The sequence below is a fragment of the Papaver somniferum genome, unplaced genomic scaffold (assembly GCF_003573695.1).
Source record: "Papaver somniferum cultivar HN1 unplaced genomic scaffold, ASM357369v1 unplaced-scaffold_75, whole genome shotgun sequence".
In the NCBI taxonomy this organism is placed as follows: domain Eukaryota; kingdom Viridiplantae; phylum Streptophyta; class Magnoliopsida; order Ranunculales; family Papaveraceae; genus Papaver; species Papaver somniferum.
The window spans coordinates 1,448,288-1,471,761 of record NW_020650415.1 but is presented as its reverse complement, the minus strand read 5'-3'; the positions used below and the strand labels follow the sequence as shown (position 1 = coordinate 1,471,761).

At 34.2% G+C, this 23,474-nt stretch overlaps 3 protein-coding genes across 4 annotated transcripts; 1 reads left to right on the top strand and 2 right to left on the bottom strand.

The window, feature by feature from the left end:
• Window positions 1-809: 809 nt before the first annotated feature.
• LOC113344220 (protein DETOXIFICATION 27-like) lies at window positions 810-3,337 on the bottom strand. The gene is made up of 8 exons (XM_026588227.1): window positions 3,026-3,337; window positions 2,390-2,931; window positions 2,190-2,276; window positions 1,946-2,002; window positions 1,598-1,836; window positions 1,363-1,481; window positions 1,160-1,246; window positions 810-1,067 (listed from the first exon to the last, which is right to left on the bottom strand). Exons 1-8 carry the CDS (start codon window positions 3,335-3,337, stop codon window positions 996-998), a joined length of 1,515 nt encoding a protein of 504 aa, XP_026444012.1. The 3' UTR covers window positions 810-995.
• A 12,410-nt stretch (window positions 3,338-15,747) lies between these two features.
• On the bottom strand, window positions 15,748-18,111 carry LOC113344182 (7-deoxyloganetin glucosyltransferase-like). 2 transcript variants are annotated; one of them, XM_026588197.1, is made up of 3 exons: window positions 17,751-18,111; window positions 17,117-17,257; window positions 15,748-16,983 (listed from the first exon to the last, which is right to left on the bottom strand). In XM_026588197.1, exons 1-3 carry the CDS (start codon window positions 17,911-17,913, stop codon window positions 16,016-16,018), a joined length of 1,272 nt encoding a protein of 423 aa, XP_026443982.1. In that variant the 5' UTR covers window positions 17,914-18,111; the 3' UTR covers window positions 15,748-16,015. The 2 variants fall into 2 exon arrangements, with proteins under 2 accessions (XP_026443982.1, XP_026443981.1); XM_026588196.1 differs by having other exon boundaries at window positions 17,117-18,111.
• Window positions 18,112-18,666: 555 nt separating this feature from the next.
• On the top strand, window positions 18,667-20,810 carry LOC113344253 (cytochrome P450 CYP736A12-like). Its single transcript, XM_026588260.1, has 2 exons — window positions 18,667-19,433; window positions 19,541-20,810. The coding sequence occupies exons 1-2, from the start codon at window positions 18,681-18,683 to the stop codon at window positions 20,393-20,395; spliced, it is 1,608 nt and encodes a 535-aa protein (XP_026444045.1). The 5' UTR covers window positions 18,667-18,680; the 3' UTR covers window positions 20,396-20,810.
• Window positions 20,811-23,474: the final 2,664 nt, after the last annotated feature.

Here is a 23,474-nt window from a genome sequence, read left to right as displayed (position 1 = left end):
GATGTGATTGTTTTTCGGAGAATTAAATTCAGAAATGATGTTCACCTCACTATTCTCCATATCCTTATTATGTTCTCTCCAATCTAAATCACATACTGGGATTTGATTCACATTCAGGTTCAGGTGGTGTTCATCATTTTCCATATGTGGGGTTTAGATTGGAAGGAGCAGTGTAGCGAGGTGCGAAAGTTTAGGGTGAGCAATTGGCCCCAAATTTCTATCCAGTCCAACTGTATTTTTGGGGATGGATGCCCGGACCATTTAATAGTGGATTGGATCGGATACAATTTTTGGGATCCAACCAATCTTGGATTGGATGCGGGTGCACTCTTATAAATCCTTGAATATCCGTATACGTTAGATGTAAAATACTTGTAAGGTTCTTATAAAATATGATGTTGATTACGTATTTTAAATAGTACACCACATAGTTTATTTATCTCTTCATCAATTTCTTCCATCAAACCTTTTGGGCTTCGGACTAAGATCCAAAATTCATATTTTTCTTTTTCTTTTTATTTTTTGATCAGTCATTATTCAAATCATTTTTGATAGTTTTATTTTTTCTAGTTTAGAATTTTAATTATTAAAGAAATCAATTAGATCATCCGCATCCAATCCGTCCACCCGAGCATCCAATGGATATAAATCCGTTGAATGTTGGATTGGATACGGATGCTAAATTTGAAATCCGTTATCTATTGGATTGGATGCGGATAAGGAAAAATCCGGCCCATACCGGCCATTGAAAGTTACTGGATGCCTTGAGGCAAAAACAGATATGCAAAAAAAGCAAAAGACCCGTAAATCATTTATGTAATAATGATGCTGCTGCATATTACATTACAGCGATCGCCAGAGTGAGCTAGATGCTGATGGCAAGATTTTTTGGGCAGCTTATTATGATTCCAATAAATATTACAGTTACATAGTAGATAAGCGGCCAACCTTCAGCTGCAACAATGATTTTAATAAGGTGGTCCAGTTTGGCTGAATTAGCAACACTGCTTAAATTGATTGGCAGATGGATTTGACAGTATATTCATCCGCGAGCTTGCCTTTTGAGCCTTCAAATTCAAGCATAGATAAACGTAAGATCAAAAGTAATAGAATGATAGGGAACTGGAAACAGTATAATTTGCAGGGGAGCTGGGTTTACCTGCATATCCCAATCACATCTAATGATGATTATGATCAGTGTCAATGTCTGAATAGCAGTCCCACCTATCATCCCACACCACATACCCTGAAAGTTTTCGGATTTAGTTTGATCAACACCTCAATTTTGGGTTGGAAAAAAGTTTTTAACAAGAAATGAGCCTTGCAATAACTTTACACTAGTGTATAGTTTAGAATACATACTCGAACACCAAGATGGAAAACCCATCCAAGGGTAACTGCAAGTGGAAGTCCGACGATATAATAGCAGCCGAGGTTAATGTAAGCTATCGAAGTTTGCCATCCTAAGCCAACGGCAACTCCTGATTAAGTGAAGTTACAACATTAATTAACTAATATTCACAACTATACATGCATATATTGAAATCATTTTAAGAGAGGGTTATACAGATGGGAAACGAATTAAAGTGGTGTCTACCTGAGAGAACAGGTTGAATGCTGTTTAGGAGAATTGTGAAAGCCAAAAGGAACACAAGGTTATTAATTGCTTGGAGTACGATGCTACTCGAGGTGAAAATGATTGCCAACTTCTCATGAAAAATCATTATCAGGGTACAAAAACAAATCCCTATTAACAAAGACGTTATCGCTGAAACTGTGGAAGCAAATTTGGCAGCATTTCCATTCCCCGCTCCAAGCTCGTTTGAAACCCTTACTCTGATGGATAAGCAGCATGAGACACAAATTGAGGGGCATTTAGGACAAAATAGGGTATCTCTATCTACTAACATGAAGCTATTTTATCAGATTCAAAATGAAGAATTACCCAGTTGCTCCGAGGAAAGCAAGTGGAATCATCACCTCCAATCCATTTATGCTCATACTTTGAAAAAGAAACCATCAAATATCATATTTAGAAATCAAACTCTGATACCAGTGGATATTGACTTTGGGCCAAAGCTTGCGCACCCCTAAGATGTTACATTTCATTTATATGCAACTTGGTACACTACTATTACTGTCCTGCAGGTCCAAATTAATTAGAAGCAGAGCCTAGGTAGAATACACACCAGACAGTAAGCGCTGAGACCGCAACTGTAGCATTGTGCATGTTCCCTGTCATCAAAATCAGTATTTTGTAGTACCAATTCTCCACGCTGTGTATATTCCCCATAATTAGCTATCAAATTTAGCCAAAACAAAATTCAACAAGAAAAATATCTCGGGTATCAAAAAATTAGTCAGAGAAAGAGAAAAATATCCAGTATACCATAACATGACGCCAGAAGCCAAAGAGAGTTTAAAAAACTCCCAAATGCCACAAAAAGCTTCCATAGAAAAACCAGTCCAAGTTTCAGGGCAACCACCACAAACAATGTAAGAATGCAATCCCAAAACTGAGATCCACCACGAGACATTCGATATAGCAACAGCTCCAATAACACCAAAACCAAGTTTGTGAATGACTAACCAGTTGAGGAAAATATGAACCAGTAGGGCACTCAAACTTACCCAAGCAATTATAGGTGTCTTAAGTTGGCACTGGAGAAATTTTTGTAAAGGAAATTCTAAAGCAAGGGCAAAAGGAATTGGAATCAACCAGATTGTGACTAATCCCGATAGCTCAGCTAGATCATCTGGTTGTCCCAAGAGCTTAAGAATTGGTGTAGTAAATATGTAAAGTGGTAGAAGTAACATCGCAAAGATAGTCAAAACAACCCATGAACGCTGCATGTAAATTTCTAACATATGGTGTCGTTTAGCTCCGTAAGCTTGACCACACAATGTCTCTAATGCACTCGCCATTGCCAACTGGTTAACAGCATAAAAATGCAAAAGAAACGAATCGTAAGCAGTAATATGGAGTTTAATAAAGTAAGTGAAATAGATGAAGAATGTTGTGTACCAATAAGCCGAAGCTAAAACCAACGATAACCGTAAGGGAAAGGAAAATTGCAGCAAGCTCAAGGTTCCCAAAATGACCAGCAAAAGCTTGAGTGATCACGAACGTAGAGTAAGAAGCTACACGACTGATGATAACTGGACCAGCAATATACCATAATTTCTTTGATTCGACCCAAATTCTACTCGTCAAAACGTCTCGCTTTTCCTTTTGATGATTCAGTTGCAGTTTAGTCGCTGGTGATAAATATTCTTCCAATAATGGAACTTTTATCGGTTCCCCTCTTACTACATCTACAGTTATTCCGTCTTTCATTTTACTTGATCTAGTAGTTCAATTTCTCACAAATATTGCTATTCAAATCATTCTATTTGTAGTCTTCATCTGTTGTACTCCAAAGTACCCTGCACTATTTCCCCAGTCTTCCAATGCCTTCACGGCTATTCATATACATATTCCATACCTTTACTTGATTCCAAGACTTATTGTTGAGATATTCTTACGGTCAGTAAAGAACAAGAATCAATCAGTTGTATAAATAATATATCCAAAAAGATTTGTAGTAAAGCTATAACTTAGAAGGTGTAATCAAGTCACATGTTTGGTACAAAATGTTTAATCCTACTGGAAGTTCGCCTTCGCCCACGCGCCTCTGGGACAGATATTACTAGAAGTTAAGTTGTGAATTGTTCTCCCAATTGATAGACGTACGTGTCCTTTACTCTACATGCGTGGTATATATGCAGAATTTGATATATATGCATCAGTAGACAATCCATCAAATGTGGGTGAATGGGCACTGGCAGAGATGATCAAGCAACCTCGGATACTTCAATAAGCAGCCGAAACAATCGACGGGGTTGAAAGAAAGAGTTGTGCAAGAATCAGATTTCCCGCATTTAAATTACGCCAATACAGAAGCATTCCGTCTGTACCCAATTGCACTGTTTAACCTACCACAACGTCACGATAGCAGATGCAGTTGGGTTTTTCATATCAAAGGGAAGTCGGGTAGTCGCTAACGAATAGCCGTAAGAGAACTTTACTGTTTGGTCTACTAAAGCCGACCCGGATTAATGGTTACACAAAATTGGTTAAAAAGACCAAAATCAATAATTCCTGGGTAAAATGGACAGTTAGATTTTGATACTGTTTAAATGGACAAAAATATAAAAATAGGCAAGATGTAACCAGTTTCATCGTGCCCATTTTCAAATATTTTTTTTTATTTTTAATTTACACAGGATGTATCCAGTTTCATCCTTGCTATTTTTTAAATTTAAGCTAGGATGAAACCAGTTTCATCCTTACTATTTTCTTTTTTGGCCATTTCACCCAAACTATTTTTTACTCGTCCATTTGAACCGTGATTTAAAAATATTTGGATAAATGACCCATTTTCCGTAATGGTTAGTCCAGGGAAAACATATTTACTCGCTAGTCCAATTTTTTTTTTGAAAAGAATAAAATTACTCTACTAATCCTAACATATAATACTACATATGTTACTACATACATTACTACATATTACTTATGTTACTAGTAGTATGTTACTATATACTGCTAGTATGTAGTATGTAGTAACATATGTTACTAGTAGTATGTTACTAGTATATAGTATGTAGTAAAATATGTAGTATGTAGTAACATATGTTACTAGTAGTATGTTACTAGTAGTATGTTACTAGTAATATGTTACTACATATAAATATTGTTATGTTATGTGTCGATAATACATATCAATATGTTATGTACTACATATCAATAAATACCGTTATGTTATGCATTGATACTGGATATCAGTATGTAATATCAACATATTGATACTACATATATCAATATGTTATGTACTATATATCAATATTGTTATGTTATGTATTGATACTACATATTAATACTGTTATGTAATACTACATATGTTACTACTACATATTAATACTAGTAACTGTAAGTATACTAGTATACTAGTTACTACTACTATACTAGTTTACTAGCACATATGTTACTACTAGTTTACTGGTGTACTAGTACATATGTTACTACTAGTATTGTAAAGTAGTTACCTAATTTACTAGTAACATATTTTTGTTACTACTAGTATAGTACATATTAATACTCCCTCCGTTCCGATTTACTTGACGTTGTAGAATTTTTCACGGAAATTAAGAAATATCAGAGAGAGTAAAATCTTTCCAATAATACCCATATTAATTCCTACATAAAGATTTAAATAACCTAGTTTTGTGTTTCTAGAATATAGAGAAAGTTATCATAGTAATGTATTTGGGATGTACAAGATTGAGTATATATCCTCCATGAGGTGTATTTAAAAATTATAGAGTAAATGTTTTTATGTTGATTACCATGAGAATTAATTCTCTGCTGTGATTCCAAAGCAGGGGTATATTAGTGAAAATTGGGAAAAAAGCTAAAATTATCATCTAATTTGGAACACAAAAAAAAACCCTAAAAAAGCAAGTAAAATGGAACGGAGGGAGTATGTAGTATCACCATATTGATACTATTAGCTAGTATGTAGTAACAAACTACTAGTAACATTTACATGTGTTGATACTAATTAGTTCTGGAAGGGTATTTTAGGCATTTAGAAAACACACTTTATAAAATCCACAAAGTTTTTGGACTAGCGAGTAAATATTTTTTGGACTAGCGAGTAAATATTTTTCACGGGTGGACCAGCCATTAACTGGGTCATAAAAAACTGGATTAAACAGTAATTCCTACTAGTAATGCAGAAGTGTGGGATCCACCACTGAAGTTCAACCCGAGAAGCATTTGGACGGATCGGGTGAACATGTGGAAGAGCTGGTTGAGAAAAATCTTCAATTCATTTCTTTTAGAACTGCACGGCATGGATGCACGGGTGTCCCATTTGGTTAGGCTTCTTCAAGAGTTCAGGTGGAGTGCGCCATCAGGCGATTTTGGCAGAGCCATTGAGGCGAGTCATAAGCTGTTCTTGGAGAAACCTCATTGTGCTCTTGCCAAACAACGGCTGACCATGCACCTTTACGCTACGCCGGTTTAATACTTCTCGGTACGTGCGCACAAATATAATACCTTTAGGTATTTATTAATTATTTAATATAAATAATGATTTATCAATGTTTTCTTATTATTTTATTTTATTAATTTTCAAAATATTGGATTTTCAAACAAAAAGAAAAACTAAAAAGTATTATATGATTCTTTGTTTTCCCTTATTTATTTATTCATTGTTGAATCTATGCATTTCTTGATCAAAAATATGACAAAGATGAATTTTATTTGGTTGATTGAGTTGTGAGGATTATCAAAAGCTTTTTAGTTTTGTTATTTTTATGCTTGGTTTTATATTGATTGCAATAAATTTTTCCTGTATGTTCATTCAATTTTTTTTTTGATGGAAGTGTTCATTCAGTTCATAAACAAATATATATATATAATGGCGATTGTCGTTGATTATACTTATACATAGTATTTGTTTTTGATAAAAATGGAGGTAAGAAACTATTGTGGGACGATAATCAAGGGGCGTGCTCGAGCGTTGTTACTTGGTTACCGGCACTCTCTTAATTGAGAGAAGAAGGAAGGTTGTTGAAACAAATGATCAGTTCCTAATATATTCAGTAATGGTTTCCGGTCATAGTTATTTAGAATGGATATACAGGTTCCTAATGCTTGTTGAATAATGTCTATGCATGAAAGACAATGACATTACGAGTAACGGGTATTTTTGATATAGATTTATCTTAGTCTTTATTTATATACTAAACTTTTATGTTAAAAATAAATAAAAATTTTCAAGAAAAAATAAATCTAAAAATATTATTTAATTTTTTTATTTTTGTTTTTCTTATCATAATAGTTGCAGTTCGTCATAAAACATTGACAAGGATGCATTTTACATTTGGTTGATTTAGTCGTGGGAGATTCTCAAAAGCTTATTAATTTATTTTATACTTTATTTTTGTATTGAATACTATAAACTTCTCGTGTTCATTCAAATCATAAACTAACATATTTAACAACGGTTCGTGGTCACAATTATTTGTAACAGATATATGCTTTGAAAATATAAATGATGTCATTAGAGATGCGTATTTCATTACTTAATTCGGAAATGCTTTTTTTTTCCAATACAATTTAGCAATTCATATTTGCATTCCTAATATCAAAGTTGCAAGATTCCTTACATGATCGTCCATTCCTCCCTTTAAAGTAGGTAAAATGTATGATGAGGTTCGGAAACGGAGCCCGAGTCCAAATTTTTTAATGCGAATAAACAAATGTAGCATTGACAATATATCACTACATACTACCCAAAATAAGCTGTAATTAGGAAAACAATGTTCAAGGTAAACCACACATTGTAGTGCAGAAACCTGATTATGGCAACCACATGCTGAATTTATGGCAACCTTAATTAAGAAGCATATGAGACATTTTAATAACTTGGTTGCGTTATAATTAGTGACAAAACCTGATTTTTAATAAATTGGTGGGTTATACTCATGTATATTGAACCATTCATATATATTTATTAGAAATCAAATAATCCATTTTAGTCCAAGTATCCACAAATATAATGTCCCTAATAATAATTGTCAAAAAGATAGACTTTTTCAGAAGTAAAGTACAGATCAGATCATAAGATTTGGGGTGGCTAAGATCTAGGAAAAGAGATATATAGGTCCTCAAGAATTTTTAAATGGTGATTTTTAATTACTTTGAAATTTTATGACATTTTAAGAAATTAGCAAATGATTAGAAGAATCATTCAGGACATCCGTACTTTTGCAAAAGATTTTTTTCATCTTTATCCTTCTTTTCCTCATTTATATATTATATATTGTAGACAAGCTTTCTAGCTAATTAAGTCACTGTACACATTAGGACAAACATGAAACACGAATCTAACATCATGAAATGCACATTGAAAAAATAAAAAAGAAAAAAAGAAAAGGAGAAATCCCCTGACTACTCCCCATGTTATAGTTTACTAGATTGCAGTGTTGTTTCCAGGTCCCATATTACTCGATAGTTTTGTGAATTTGGTGACAACTTTCAAGTTTGTCCCTACATAATATCATACAAATAAATAACATAAAGAATTGCATTAGTTCATTTTTCTTCATTATATTCTTCAAAAAAAAATTACTACTACAACATTCTAAATATTCAACTCCCTCTATTTCTAAATATTTATAAGAAAAAACAATTAAGCAAACAGATATAGAGGAAATGCAGGATGTAGATGTGCAAGATGATAAATATAAAAAGGTGGTTCAAACTGGAGATCATATTCTTGTTTGCTGTCAATCTGTGTATGAACTTTGGACTTATTTCTTAAACGCATTTAAAATATGTCAAGTTTTCGCTAATACCATGAAGAAATTTTTCGAATCTACAAGGAAGGTATAGGGAGTTTTGGTGGAAGGTGAGTTACGCGATAATGTGGCACTTGTGGAAAGAAAAAAATTGCCTAGGGATAGGGTTTTGGAGGTTGAGGAACTTGCTTTAAATATCAAAAAGATAATTGTCTAGTGGCTTTCGAATAGGTATGTTTTCAAATTTATCTTTGTAAATCAAGTTCTTTTTCATTGGGATACATTCCTTCATATGTATTTGATGTTGTACTGTTCCTTGGCTTATAAAATGGTATTTTTTACAATGCCATGGATAAAATTGTAATACCCCGTCAGTCAATTATTATGAATTACTAGCTAAAATCCATATTTTGTAGAGATGTGCTATAGAGTGTAAGATATAATGTGTATTATTGGCTAGATAGGTTTCCCTTAACATAATATGTAGTCTGGGGTTATAATATCTCTAACTAGGTTCTTAAAAAAAGGGTATAAACCTAGTTTCACAAATATATCAGGAGATTAGAAATTTAGAAAGGGAGCAGCCGGGTGAAAGGGACTAGGGTTGTAGCTGATTTGATTTTGGATTGCTCGTTGATTGTTCTTCTCGATTGGTTCCTGTTTTATCTTCATCAAGAGGCAAGTTTATTCTTTCTTTATCAATTTGATTATAATTTTTTTAGTTTTGAATTATCATGGTAGGTCAAAATTCTTAATAGAGTGAACCATAAATCTTCATATCTTTGAAACACTAGAATGCAGAAAACGTAGTAGATATTTTGGACTGCAAATAGATTTATAACCGTTGGTTTCTGTTGAATTTTTGATATCCTGTAACTGAGTTTTTCATGTATCTTCGATTAAAATCTGAGGATGATCGGACACTGGTAAGGCTCCGAATCATTTGATTTTCCTAACTGTGTTTCTGCAGAATTCTGGTACCCTGCAGTACTGATTGACCTTTCGTATAGATTATTCAACCGTTGGATTTTTCTCATATTTTAACTGCATATGATACTTGTTATGTTAGTTGTACTGTAAAAATTTCAGGAAGATCAGACTTCTTTTGGTACCCCAAAAGTCCTACTAGTCGTGACTGGTCTGTAGTAAACCATGTCAGGTTCAGGTCCGTTGAGTACCTTAGTACAGAGTTTGTTGTCGTTAAAACCTAATGAAATTTTAATATATTGTATCCTAGGATCATATAAGTCTCCGGGTTAAATTTCGTAAAGATCAGGAAAGTGGAACATCACCTTTTACCTTCAAATGCTAGATGCTGCAGTTTTGTTTGTTTCTGGTGTGCATTGTTGTATTCATTATAGTATGCATTCCGTTTTGTTAAGATTCATTGACATTGGATTTTTTTGTATAACCTATATCAGGGCCATCTCTATGTATTTAGGAAATATAAGGTGTGTCGCGGTTGGTGGTGGTAGTAAGTATGTGTTGCTTATGTTGTATGCCGAAATCAGGGCCACATCTATATGCAAGATAGTTTGTGAGTCGCGGTGGGCATCTGTTCAGTTTTGTTTTGTTGTCGAGATTAGGGCTACATGTATGTGAGTTCGGTGGGCAGTGGTGACTTGTATATTTAATTATCTTTCGCCGAGATCAGGGCCTCAAGTTTGACGTGAATAACTTGTGTGTCACAGTGGGCAGTAATCTTATGGTGTGTGATGTTGTCTAATATGTGTGAGTTAAAGGAAGTTTCTTGTTGACAAAATGGTTTGTATTAATGAACTTTACATATGACGATGTTTCGTAGTTAGTATGAGTTGTCTTACATGATACTTGCAAGGCTTTTACTTTCAATAGTTAAGTTGATGATTTAAGAGTGAACTTGCAATTTACAAGGCTCTGACCTTGTGTGACTTTCAGTTTCAGGTACTTGAGTATGTAAGTGATTAATCTTGGAGTTTTCTCGAGTTTCCGCTGCAGTATCTAGGAAGAAGTGGGACCCCTTCCTTAATGAAGTTTTCTTCTGAATTTGTTTTTCCTTATTTTCAAAAGATTATCACATTGTTAAATATTATTTTCTTAATAAGTTTTCTTGTCGAAACTTTGTTAATACGTAATTCTTTCATTAGTGGGATGTGTTAGTCTACTTCACAACTTGTTAATGTGATAAAAATTATTTCTTTTCTATTTTATTTAAAACAAATATTTTTCTGAGCTAGTGTGAGCTATGTGAATCTATTACTGATAATAGGGCCGGCCGGACTATTGTTATTGATTCGGGTTATCATAGTTGGTATCAGAGCACGGTTCCAATTTACTCGGACTGTGCCTATGCACTTACCAGTTTTTGATAGTTTTGTTTAAAAGAATTACGTTTTTTTCATATAATAATTTTTCTTTGAATATTTGAGTAACTAATTTAGTGTGTTACGTGTTTTGATCGTCGGGATTTTACTATTGGTTTGTTTTGTTTTAAAAGAGTAGTGTTTTGATTTTGTGATTTGGCATTTGGGGTTCATGCATATATTTAAAGGATGTATTGTGTTGTTAGGAGATTTATACTTACGTACTGATATGTTTGTGCTTGACATGATTGGTTGTGTCATATTGGAGATAATTTTCATTTTTATTCCACTCCAAGGTATGTTGATTTTGAGGACGAAATCGTTTCTTTTAGGGGGGAAGAATGTAATACCCCGTTAGTCAATTATTATGATTACTAGCTAAAATCCACTATTTGTAGAGATGTGCTATAGAGTGTAAGATATAATGTGTATTATTGGCTAGATAGGTTGCCCTTAACATAATTTGTAGTCTAGGGTTATACTATCTCTAACTAGGTTTTTAAGAAAAGGGTATAAACCTAGTTAGAATCAATTGGGTGGTGGTAGTAAGCCTCTCTTTTTCCCTTACATTAGGATTGACTGGGTTATTTATTTATTTTTTAACCCAAAACATCTGAAAATTTGATATTTAAAATTTTAATCTGCATCTTCTAAAAAGAAAAGAAATACAACATGGAGGATTCAACACCAAGTAGAAATAAATTTTAGAAATGTTATTATATGTCAAAACAGAGAAACAAAGTTGCAGATATTTTATATAACATAGCTAGGACTGAAAAACTAGATAAGGAATTGAGTACATTCCCTCATGTATCCACAGCAGCTGCTAGAGAAAAATTATGCATCTTCTTAAGTGTCTTTTATAAATTTTCTTTGCATCAAAAAGAAAAAAAAAGATGACATGCTTAAGTCATTTATGATATTCATGCATTGGACATGATTCTACCTAAACATCAAGATCAATCGTCACCAGTTCCCATTAAAAATTTATTATGTTTTGTCTAAATTTTAGTTATGTTTCTCATGCATGCATCTCTGATATTTCGTGATTTTACTAGTTAAGAAAATAAGTTGAACTATGATTTGAAAATAAAATAAATCAGATGGATAAAAGCTATGTTCTTATCGATGCTTTTTATTAAGGTATAAGGATTAAGAAATAAAGCAATTGATTTTTTTTTGAAATCAACAAATTTGGTTAGGAAAAAAGGTGTTGAAAGGGAAGCTTTGGACGAGAGGAGTTGAAAGCACCGAATTCTACTTTGGAGGCTATTTAAGTAGTCTAAATGGTTCATTAAATATAAATAACTATATTTTTTTCATTTAAGATGAAACAGAACACAATCCTAGTATTAAAGAAGGACGAGGATTTGCTGATTTTGGGGGAAGAAAAAAGGAGATTCGATTATTGGAAGGAACAAATTTTTAGTTATGAATAAAAAAGAGGGAGAAATTGGGGGGAATGAATTGCGCCCAGTTTTTCCAAACAATTTTTTTTACTTTAACTAAAACTAAAACAAATAAAATAAAAAAGATAACAATTATGGCATGATATGAAACATATAAAAACGTTGAAAGTCCACTACTCAATTATTTTGAGATAAATTTTATTTTAAGTAACGTATATAAGTTTCTTTAGTGTTTGTAACGTTCATATCCGTTGCAAATCTAGAATTCGAAAGTTGCAAATCAGGCCATACGGTGTAATGAGTACTCATCTAAATAGAAAGAAAACTCTAAGCAAACAACAAACATAACTAGCCATTGGGAACATAATGGTGAATAAAATTGTATATCCAGTTCATTTGGGTCTGGAAAAACATTCATTCACTTCCTCCTTACTGCATTTTTAAAGGGGCAACGTGATGAGGAGGTGTAAATTTTTGCTTTCCAGCTGCGGGACATCAATCATTTAATTATAATTGACCAAGATCATAGAGGTATGTTCATAAGGAATAAATTTATCTCTTGATCAATGTTAGATCCCGAATCAGTAGAATATTATTAGCATGAATAGAATTGGTAATTCATTTATTTCTAATATAAAATCTGAATTGAAGAACCAATGAAGCAAAACAACAACTATAATTTTTTTATTTTTTATTTTATTTTGAAGCAAAGCAACTATAGTTACAATGACAAATTCTATAATGAAACAATTATCAATGCATATATCCAATCATTAAAAAAATAAAATCAAATACAATAATTTATTTCGTAGCCGCTGATCATAAATGATATATTATCCAATTTGATGAATATAGATCACCAATCGTCTAGTGTTTTTCTTGAGAATGTGTAATATATATATAAGAACATAAACAGATGATTAGAAGAGTGTTGTGAACAAATACATGATTTGCATTGTTTGGATCTAACATGATTATTGAAAAAGTTGGAGAACGAGAGAAAAAGAAATAGAGAAATAAAGATGAGAAAAAGGGGGTTACAACTATTAGAAAGATTCCATGCATGTTTTTATATTAGGAATGTGAAAGTTATTTACTTATATATATTTCCACAAAAGTTGATTGTTTTCAAGGTAGGTGTCGGTCGAAAATTCATACGAAGTTGGTTCGAATTTTATTTAGCAAATATCCTTACATTTCGAAATGTAAATCATTTAGAAATAGTTATAACCACTCGTTACTGATGTTATGCTACGACACAATTTTAATTTGAAGCAATTAACTTGAATTGGAGTCAAAAGATTGACAGATCCATGCATCTATTTATGATTATATATTCAAAGAAACTAACAATCTGATTACTCAAGTTTCCAAGTTAAACTTCAACAAGGCATATCTATGATGTGTAAGTAGAATCATGCATGCCTTATAAAGAAAATATAATACTTTTTATATTTGACTCAATTCATATGCAATTGTCCCATATAGTAAGACTCTTATTATATATCCAAATATGGCAACAACCAATCAAACTTCAATGGAGATTTTCTTTGTTTGATGGAACCATATGTAATTGGACCATATTATAAGACTAGGGTTATCTAATTAACACACCAACTAACGAGCTAATATAAAAAAAAAACGACCAACTCTGTTTCCAAATTCTGATGTTATTTCCATTTGAAGTTCAACAACTCCTAACGTTGATATGAAGGTAGAAACACGAGCAATGCATGCCTAACAAAGTAAACATAAGCTTTTCTTCTTCTTTTTTCCTGAAGGGACCATATGCAATTGGATCATATTACAAGTACTTCCAGATTCAGAAATTATTCACAATTGAAATACAACAACGCTAGCAGTGATGTGAAGGTGGAAACATGAGAAATGCATGCATAATAAAGGAAATGTAAGCTTTTATTCTTCTTTTTTCCTGACGGGACTATCGTAAATTGGGCCCATATTATAAGAATAATGTTATTCAAATAAAGTAACGACCAGTCATACCTCATAATATAGGAATTAAGATTTGTTTATTTGACGGTTCCATATGTTGTTGACCCCATACGATAAAGCTACTACTATCTAAATGTGATAACAACCAATAATACCTTTAAATTTAGGGACTAATAATTTTTTATTGAGTTAACCCAAATGTACCTGGTCTATCATATAAGACTATGATTATCCGAAGAAGATAATAACCAAACAATCTGGTTATTCAAATGTGGCAACAAACCAATTTTTCCTTCAAATTTACAAATTAAGATTTTATACTCGAGGAGTCCATATATTGTTGGTTGTTGGCCTCATAACATAAGACTATGTTTATCCAAATATAACAAAAACCATTCGTACCTCAGATTCCTAAATTAATTTTTTTTTTCATTTGTCCGGCCCATAAGTAGGTTGTTCTACATCATAAAACTATGAACATATATCCAATTAATACAACAACTAGCCATTATCTTTTCTTTTTCTTTTTTCCTGATAAGACCGTGTGTAACAATTGGCTCCATATTATAAGAATATTACTATCCAAATTTAGGAACTAACAATTTTTTTACTTGATGAATCTATATATAGTATAAGACTTATTATTACTATAATAAGGAAGTAATTAATCGTACCACCAAATTCTCCAATTATTCCAAGTTGAAGTGCGGGAAATCCGAAGTATGAGTTGAAGCCAGAAACATGTGGAATGCATACACAACAAGAAATAATAACTTTTTTTTATTTGATGGCTCAAGTTTAGTTGGACCAAAACTATAATAGATATATATGATTATATAGGTAACAACCAACTAGGTTATCTACATAAAGCAACTACCGATGATGGTTCTTTCGGAAATCATACTTCCAAATTCATAAATACAATATTCCAATTTAAAAATCAGGAACACTTGGCAGTTATTTGGAGGTAAAAACATGTTCAGTTCATGCCTAACAAAGCAAACATAATTTTTGTTTATTCGTTGGGCCATATAGTCTCATATTCTAAGATAATGAGTATCCAAATTGAGGAACTCCCAATAGTATTTTTGCCGAGTATATAACCTTTCTTGCTGAGTATGCAACCTTTAAGTACCAAGCAGGATTTAGAGGCTTTTATAGAGCCATCAACATTCTTTTTTATTTTATAAACCCACTTACAATCAACAATGGTCTTTGAGGTCTGGCATTATTTAATCAAAGCATATTGCATTTTATAGTTGTTGCATGTAACTGCTTTACTACTTTCTTTGGCATGCAATTGGACCGTTTTAAAAGGAAGTTGCAAGTAAATCTGGGATGTGATTCATTATGCCATACTTTGAAATATATGAAAGGAGCGGAACTAAAGCGTTTTTGGAGCAAGAGACAAATCAGCGGAGGAGGTGATTGTTCTTATAAAGCAAACTCTTGTTTATGGTTTTTGGATTGGACGATAATCCCTTTAAATACATCAACTTCCATAAATGGGAGTTGGTTATTCATATGTAATAAGGATGGTTTTTACTCTTGTATCAGCTCTGCCATTTTTTCTTTGATATAACCTTTCAATTTTCGGAAAAAAAAGAAGAAGAAGTTTTTATGTGATAACAACCATGTTTGATTTTATACTTATAACCAATAGCAGTCCTTTAGTTTGTAGTTAATCAAGGTTCGGTAAAAACAACTAAACATAAAATTAATTAACTTCAGTAACAACAAAAAAATACACAAAAAATTAACTTATGCCATGCATTTGACAAAATGAACTCTGGATGTATGCCATTTTTCATTACATATATTTTCTTCTAAACGGTGAGAAAGTTTCAAAAAGAAAACATGCAAACATTTCCGACACCCGCAGGAACTGATTCCGGGTCTAACCCAGAATCAATTTATTGGCGCAACAACTCTTAAATCGAACATTTTCAGATTGTACCACTAATTGGCTTTTGTTTCTGAAACTGCATTACTGTTTTCAAGTAACACATGATTAATTAGTCTTTCGATATTCACATAAGAAGATCCACCTGGCTTAACAGAAGATTGAGCCTTTTCTTTCCAATCTAAAGCTTTCTTTCTCATCTCCTTACCCTTGTCTTCATCCAACATTTCTCTAACCAACCTTTCAACTTCATCTTTCTTCACGTCTGCTGCATCAATTTCAGAACCATTTGCCCATTCCGTGCATACATACCGACAATTAGTTTGTTGTTCCGCGTGACTTGGCAAACATATCATTGGAATACCCTCAGAAATACTTTCCATAGTTGAATTCCATCCTGAATGTGTTAAGAATACACCAATCGATGAGTGGGCAAGAACTTGCTCTTGTTGACACCAACTAGCTATCATACCTCTTCCTTTAGTCTCTTCCAAGAACTCTTGGGGTACTTTTGCAGAATCACCGGATACAATATCGGGTCGGATTATCCACAAAAATGGGTGCTTACTGTTGGCAAGTCCCCAAGCGAGTTCAGTTAATTGGTGTGCGGTCATAACTGCAATACTTCCATAGTTCACATACACAACTGAATTTGGTTCCCATTGGTTTAACCATTCTAAACAACTTGCATCTTCTTTCCATAAACTTGAACCAATTGATTTCGACTCGGATTCCTGTATTTGATGTTCCAGTAAGTGTATTGGACCTATGGTGAAAACTTCATGAGGATATGTGGATCGGATTGTTTTCAGAACGTTTGGTTCTAAGTCTTCGAAGGTGTTTAGGATTAGACCATTAGCTCTCGATGCTAAACTCACATGTTCAATATTAACGGTCAGCATGGTAGCTTCAGGATCGGTTGTTCTCATAAAGGACGGAAAATCTTTTAACCGCATAATCCCTTCCATCCCAGGAATCCAATCAACCGGTGTATCAAGATATCCATTTGTTAGATCAGTTTCATCTGAACAATTACAAATTAAAGGTAATATTTGTTAGATCAAGAACCACAAGTACTGAAGAAATCAGTACAAATAATTTTTTTTGCAAATTAATTAAACAGTGAAACAGGTAAATACTTCCGGTGATCTTCTTACCCTTAAGTGGTACTAGACCTCTTTCAACAAGCTCGGCGTAATAAGCATACCCAACGAATCCACAAGCACTAATAGTAAAAAACACTACTTCCGGTATATTAAGCTGCTCTGCGGCTTTGACCGTGAAGCTCATGGCCCCATCTGAAATGATGCAAGAAACATTGGGCAAGTCAGGGGAATTGTTGAGCCGTGTTATGAGATCAACAAACGAATCCAAACAATTCACTCGAACTGAAGCACATAGAGATGGGATATCCTGTGTGGAATCGGAATCAGATGGTGGAAGACCATCGGGTATGGTTTCAAACTGAAAATCGTCTATGGCTTTAACAGATCCTATAGATTTGAGAAGTCTTTGGTGATTGAATTCAGTGTTAACAAAGGTGATATGAAAACCTCTAAAATGAAGGTATTTAGCTAGTTTGAGCACGGGACTTATGTGACCTTGAGATGGATATGGAATGCATACTGCATGAGGTTTCTGTGTTGGAGGTGAAGCCATGTTTGTAGTGGTTGATGGAACCTAAGAAAAGATTTAATCAAAACCCTTAATGTTTTTTATGATAGTTTTGGTTTAGGATTTGTGTCACCGTATATATAGTAAGTCAAAGTTCTTGGGATATGATCGAGTTACCAGAGAAAATGAGAAATGCAACTTGCTGTTGTAGTGTTTCTTCCTGAAACTCCTCCACTTTTGGAATAATTTCAAAATTTTGAAGTATGGTTGGTGTTATAGTTTGTTGATAATTTTGAAGGGTAGGGTTCTCTAATTTTCCAGCTAACACGACGAGGAGCATCAGATACTACATTTCCAGACTTCATCATCGAGTTTGAAACTCTACATTTTTGGCCTGCTTGTAAAGCCAAAAAAGAAGAATCGACGACCAACAGCAACATCGAGCAAAAGTGAGCCCTCCACTATAACCATCAAGACTGAAAAGTAGTTCATCTCGTTGGTTGGCGACTGATGGCTACAACTGCCATTCCGTTTAATGAACACGTTTATCTCGACAGACCCCATGGAATTACTCAGTTGTATCAATCCTGATACCCAGAAGCAAATCTATGGACGTGTAAAATGAACCAGAAAATCTTTCCACCATTATTATAAAGTTTTCTTGCTGTTTTGGGTACGAAACTTTTGGTTATGGATAGCTGAATCCAGTAACTGAGAGTTTCAATGAAATAGCAAATGCAACTTGCTATTAAATTAACTGCATGAACCCTTAGTTGAGTATCCCAACTCTTCATTTCTATCTGAATTGATTGACTTGTTGCTCCAACCGACAGTCCACGTACAAGGACCGCATCTATCAAGAGCTCATGAAATTACTCTGTTAAGTGTTAACCACTAGAAATTTTAAGATCCTGTGACCTACACAGTCACAATTATCCGATTTTCATATAGTGACTTTCCAATAATAGTATAATAGACAATAGAAATAGAAATAACCTTTAGCCACCAAAATAAAAATAAAAATAAAAAATTATCTCTATTTATAGATGTGGAACTTCCACGATCACACTCCAAAACAAACCTAGGAGAGAGGGGAAAAAAAACAATATGAGTTCCTCATTCTTTAATGTTTTAGTTGTGTTTTTCTACCTTGTCTTAATAGGTCTTGTATGTTGGCTCCAATCATCAGCAGTAACAATAACATGTTTAGCACTGTCAAGCATCACAGAAATAAGCAGAAAAATGAAGAAGAAGAAAAATAGTACTAGTTATAGATTACCACCTGGTCCAAATGGGTTACCAATTCTCGGAAATCTTCATATGTTAGGCAATCTTCCCCACCAAAATCTTCATAAATTATCTCTCAGGTATGGACCCATCATGTGCATAAAACTAGGTCCGGTTCCGGCTATTGTCGTTTCGTCTCCGGACATGGCTGAACTATTCCTGAAAACCCACGACAATATTTTTGCAAGTAGACCAGCACGGGACGTGTCGGAGATCATGTTCTATAAAACTAAGGGTATGGGTTTTACTCCTTATGGTTCCTACTGGAGATATGTCAGGAAAGTTTGTAGCGTACATCTACTAAATAGTTCTAAGATTGGATCTTTTGATTCTATTAGGGAAAAAGAAGTGAGTATCGCTGTGGAGTCTATTCGTTCGTTATCCATGTCGGGTGAAGTGGAAGTCAATTTGACTGAAAAAATTGGACGTTTAGTGGAAGATATAAGTCATACAATTTTTTTTGGATATAAGGATGGTGAGAGTTTCATCCCCATTCTGCACGAGGTTATGAGGATTCTTGGAGCTTTCAATGTGGCTGATTTTATTCCTTATGTTGGTGCACTTGATCTTCAGGTATATATATGTCTTCTAAATAGTTAATGTTACGTACTGTCATGTTTATTGCATGCAATTCTGATGCACAAACCATTCATACTTATATTTTTGTGCACTATCTTCAGGGATTAGATCGTCGTACAAAGGCAATAAGCAGACGTATTGACAAGTTTATTACTAGAAGCATCGATGATCATTTAAGAGAAAAAGTAGAACGACAACAACAAAAACATCAGAAAGACATCATTGACATTCTATTGTCCTTGATGAATGAAGATAATGAAACTTCTCAACATGAAGATGAAAAGCTAAGTGGTTCGGACATCAAAGCGATCGTGTTAGACCTGCTGATAGGTGGAATAGACACATCAACTGCAACCATCGGTTGGGCCCTCGCCGAACTCCTAAGAAACCCGCATGTTATGAAACGGCTTCAAAAAGAGTTGGAAACAATAGTAGGGATGGATAGGCTAGTGCAAGAAACTGACCTAGTGAATTTGGAATACTTGGATATGGTACTAAAAGAGACCATGAGACTTCATCCAGCGGCTCCATTACTTGTTCCTCATTATTCAATGGAAGAAGCCAAGATAAACGGCTACGACATACCTAAAGGATCATGGTTGATGGTGAATGTTTGGGGCATTGCTAGGAACCAACAAGTATGGTCACAGAATGCTGAAGATTTCTACCCTGAGAGATTTATTGGGGTTGATATAGAACTGAAAGGGAAAGACTTCAGGCTTACGCCATTCGGGTCAGGTCGTAGGAAATGTCCTGGTATGGAAATGGGTCTTAAGGCTGTTAAGATGATACTGGCACAATTTGTTCATTGCTTCGAGTGGAAACTCCCAATTGGGATGTCAACCGAAGATTTGGATATGAAAGAAACAGCCGGCTTAACAGTTCCAAGAGCTGAACACTTGATTGCAGTACCGAAATACCGCTTATCCTCAAGTGCTGATGCGAGCATGCAGTGACCTATTAGGAGGCTAAAAACTCGACTGCTGTTAAACAAGTCAACTATTTTCATGGTTTCAAATGTCAGTTTTTATCGTTTTAGAAAAGTTTCAAGTTTCTTCTTTTACCAATAACTTCTTCCTTAAGCGTACGTTTGCCGTCTGTGGAACAAAGTTTTATTTTCAACGTCCTTTTAATAATCTCAAATTTGCAAAAACAAAAATAGCAGATTTCGGGTACAAGTTAGAGTTTTTCCAAGTTTATTTGAGTTTGTCCAGTTATTTCAATCAGTTTATTGATTAATAAAGATCTTGCCTTTGTTAACTCTCACGAAGTTTATTGAAGTTTTATCATATTCAACTTATCTTCCGAAATTAGTTTGCATTCACGAAAACTCTCTTCGGCGTCCATCTAGTGTTTCTCGATATGGATGATAACTCCCTTACAGGTTATCGAATCAAGCCAATATTTCTGCGGGTGTGAAGGTTCTTCTAGTGTTTCAGTTGCAAAATATAATAAATATTGTTAATTGGTATGAAAAGTATTTTAATAGGCTGATCTTGTTTTTAGAAAAATTTAAGGAAATTAAGAGAACTAATCATTGAAAGTGGTCCTCATGACACTTGTCAATAAAAGAAGTGAAGTGAAATGGTCCCATCACAATTGTCATCAAAAGAAGTTAAGAGAAATGGTCCACATGACACTTGTCATCAAAAGAAGTTAAGAGAAAGTGGTCCCAGAAAATTAAAGTAATGTTTGACTTTCCCAATTAGAAAACCAGCCTATTTTTTGAAATATTTATTTATAGAAACCAGCCTATTAAAAAGGAACGGAGGGAATAATAAATATTGTTTTGCAGTCATTTTTTTCAACAACAGTTCAAGTTGGGCAGTTCAATCCTCTTCATGTCCAACTTGAGGAGGGTATTGTAATATAATGAGCGTATGCTAGCCACTCATGGGGTTGTGAATCAAGTTACTTAATGTGCATTCCGGCCAAGTTAACATAAAAATTTTATGTATTCTAGCTGGAAATGCAGATGCTTAACCTATAATCGAGATAATTAGTTGTGATTATCTTCTAAGGTTTACGGATTTTCCAATTACTCCTATAAATAATATGAATCAAAATGTAAATGTAAATATATCTCAGAAAATTCTGATAATTAGTTGTTCACGAACATAGGTCAAGTCGACCGAACCACGTTAGATATCATCTTCATTTGATTTTGGTATGTAATTTAATTTTTTTATGATTTATTTTTTATCATTTATCAATCTTAAGTACGTTTTGGATAATCAATAATATCCATTTCACTTTTGAATTTCATAATAAAGATTAAGACAGTGGGCACCACGGGTCCTCAAACTCTATAGGAATTTTTTAATTACACGAAACCCACATCTTTAAACTGTAGGACGTCGGAGATGTAACATCATTTTATAGTTGGAGGTTTCATGGGATGACATATTATGAGCAGTGGCGGAGCTAGAAAATGAGTGTTGGGGTGGTTTGAAAACAAATTGGTTTGACTTGGAATGGCTTAAGCCTGTTGTTTAGGCTTGATTTTTTTTTAACCAAACGCAATTGCACTTGAAAGATGTAAGTTTTCCTGGAAACCATCCCAAATCACTATATAGTTCTACCCCTGATTATCGGTGGAACTTAATCCTAGAAGGTGTCAGTGCAAGGGCTTCCATGGACACCTTACTTCCACGGCCATATTCGGGTTGTGGCCTCTTAAATTGGATTTTGAGCTTCATATTTTTCCACGATGATGCTTCTCCCTAGGGTTTTCCGTGTTTTTAATTGGGAGGAAACTCATTGTAAACCTTTTTCTTAGGAAACTTTTTCTAAAATACTTAAAAATGGTTCATCTCAATCACATCTATACTGCACCCGAAGGGTCCCCCTATATTTACTGTGAAGAAGATGTTACTCTTGTTCGATGTTGGTGCTTGAGGGTAAAAACAGTTTCTGCTGATTTTGGTGATTTCGAGTGTGTGGTGAGAAATGAGTCTAAACCCTAAACAATGTACTGCAAGGGAGTACTTATTCGAGAGATCAATCTGTACAAATCCAGCCTAAACGTGGAAATGACCGTTCCATACTTGCTTCGGTCACAAAGTGAAGGAGAAGGGTTGGTCTAGGGAGGGAAGCGAAGAAAGTGTTGAGACCAGAATAGTTGATTCGGAAAGAGTAGTTGTTTAAAGTGGAAATCTAACAGATGAGAAAGCTAACAAGTGATTTATTAGTGTTGCATTATTATGACCAAAACTGGTTTTTGGTGGAAATAGGTGAGACCTGTTTATATAAGTCGCACCGAAACGTACCCTGGTCTCGTAAGAAGTGGAAACGGTTGAGTAAATGGAAGAAAATGGTAACGGGTAACGCCTGGAATTGATGTTTCCATAATGAAGGAAGCGTTTCACCATTACTTCTTGTATTTACTAACCGCCTCACCCTTATGACACTTTCCTGTAACGGGCGTAGCGTACGCTGCACGCTGTAAACCGCAAGACCAATACCCTGATGAGCATCCTCCAGTTTGTGACATGTTTTGATGTCTCTAGTGTTTTCGTGGAAAACGTGTAGCATGTTGCTACATGTGGAGTGGCCAAAGGAGTTGGTGTTTGTAGCCAAGCTGGTGTCGTGACCAAAGAATAGACATCGTAGTCAGGTTGGTGCCGTGACCAGAGAGTTAGCATCGCAGTCAAGTTGGTGCCGTGACCAAGAGTTAGCATCGCAGCCAAGACATTGCCACGAGTTGTTTGGTGGCAGGTTTGTAAGGATGAAATCTGCATCTCAGGAGGAAGAGTAGCCGTAGATTGTGCACACTACACCAAATCCTGTTTTTTGCAACGCATTAATTTTTTTGATGTGCAACGGATATAATAGTTGCAGATGGAGCAACGACAATATACGTTGACAATAAGATATCCTTGCATCATTTATAAATTAGCTCATAATAATTGAGCGTAATTTATGCACCGTTGATATAGTTTATGATCCTACGGTTATTGTAAATCGCATTTTCAAGGATTTTTATATATTTATCTTTTCTTTTTTCTTTTTTTTTTTCAGATTGCAGAACTCTTT

Coding starts and splice junctions, on each gene's coding strand:
- LOC113344220 (XM_026588227.1), bottom strand. CDS start 3,337: ATGAAAGACGGAATAACTGTAGATGTAGTAAGAGGGGAACCGATAAAA. Junction 1,837..1,945: donor GCTTTCCTCGGAGCAACTGG/GTAATTCTTCAT, acceptor CTTATCCATCAG/AGTAAGGGTTTCAAACGAGC. Junction 1,482..1,597: donor CATTCAACCTGTTCTCTCAG/GTAGACACCACT, acceptor TCACTTAATCAG/GAGTTGCCGTTGGCTTAGGA.
- LOC113344182 (XM_026588196.1), bottom strand. CDS start 17,618: ATGGCTTCACCTCCAACACAGAAACCTCATGCAGTATGCATTCCATAT. Junction 16,984..17,116: donor AGGTCTAGTACCACTTAAGG/GTAAGAAGATCA, acceptor GTAATTGTTCAG/ATGAAACTGATCTAACAAAT.
- LOC113344253 (XM_026588260.1), top strand. CDS start 18,681: ATGAGTTCCTCATTCTTTAATGTTTTAGTTGTGTTTTTCTACCTTGTC. Junction 19,434..19,540: donor TTGGTGCACTTGATCTTCAG/GTATATATATGT, acceptor CACTATCTTCAG/GGATTAGATCGTCGTACAAA.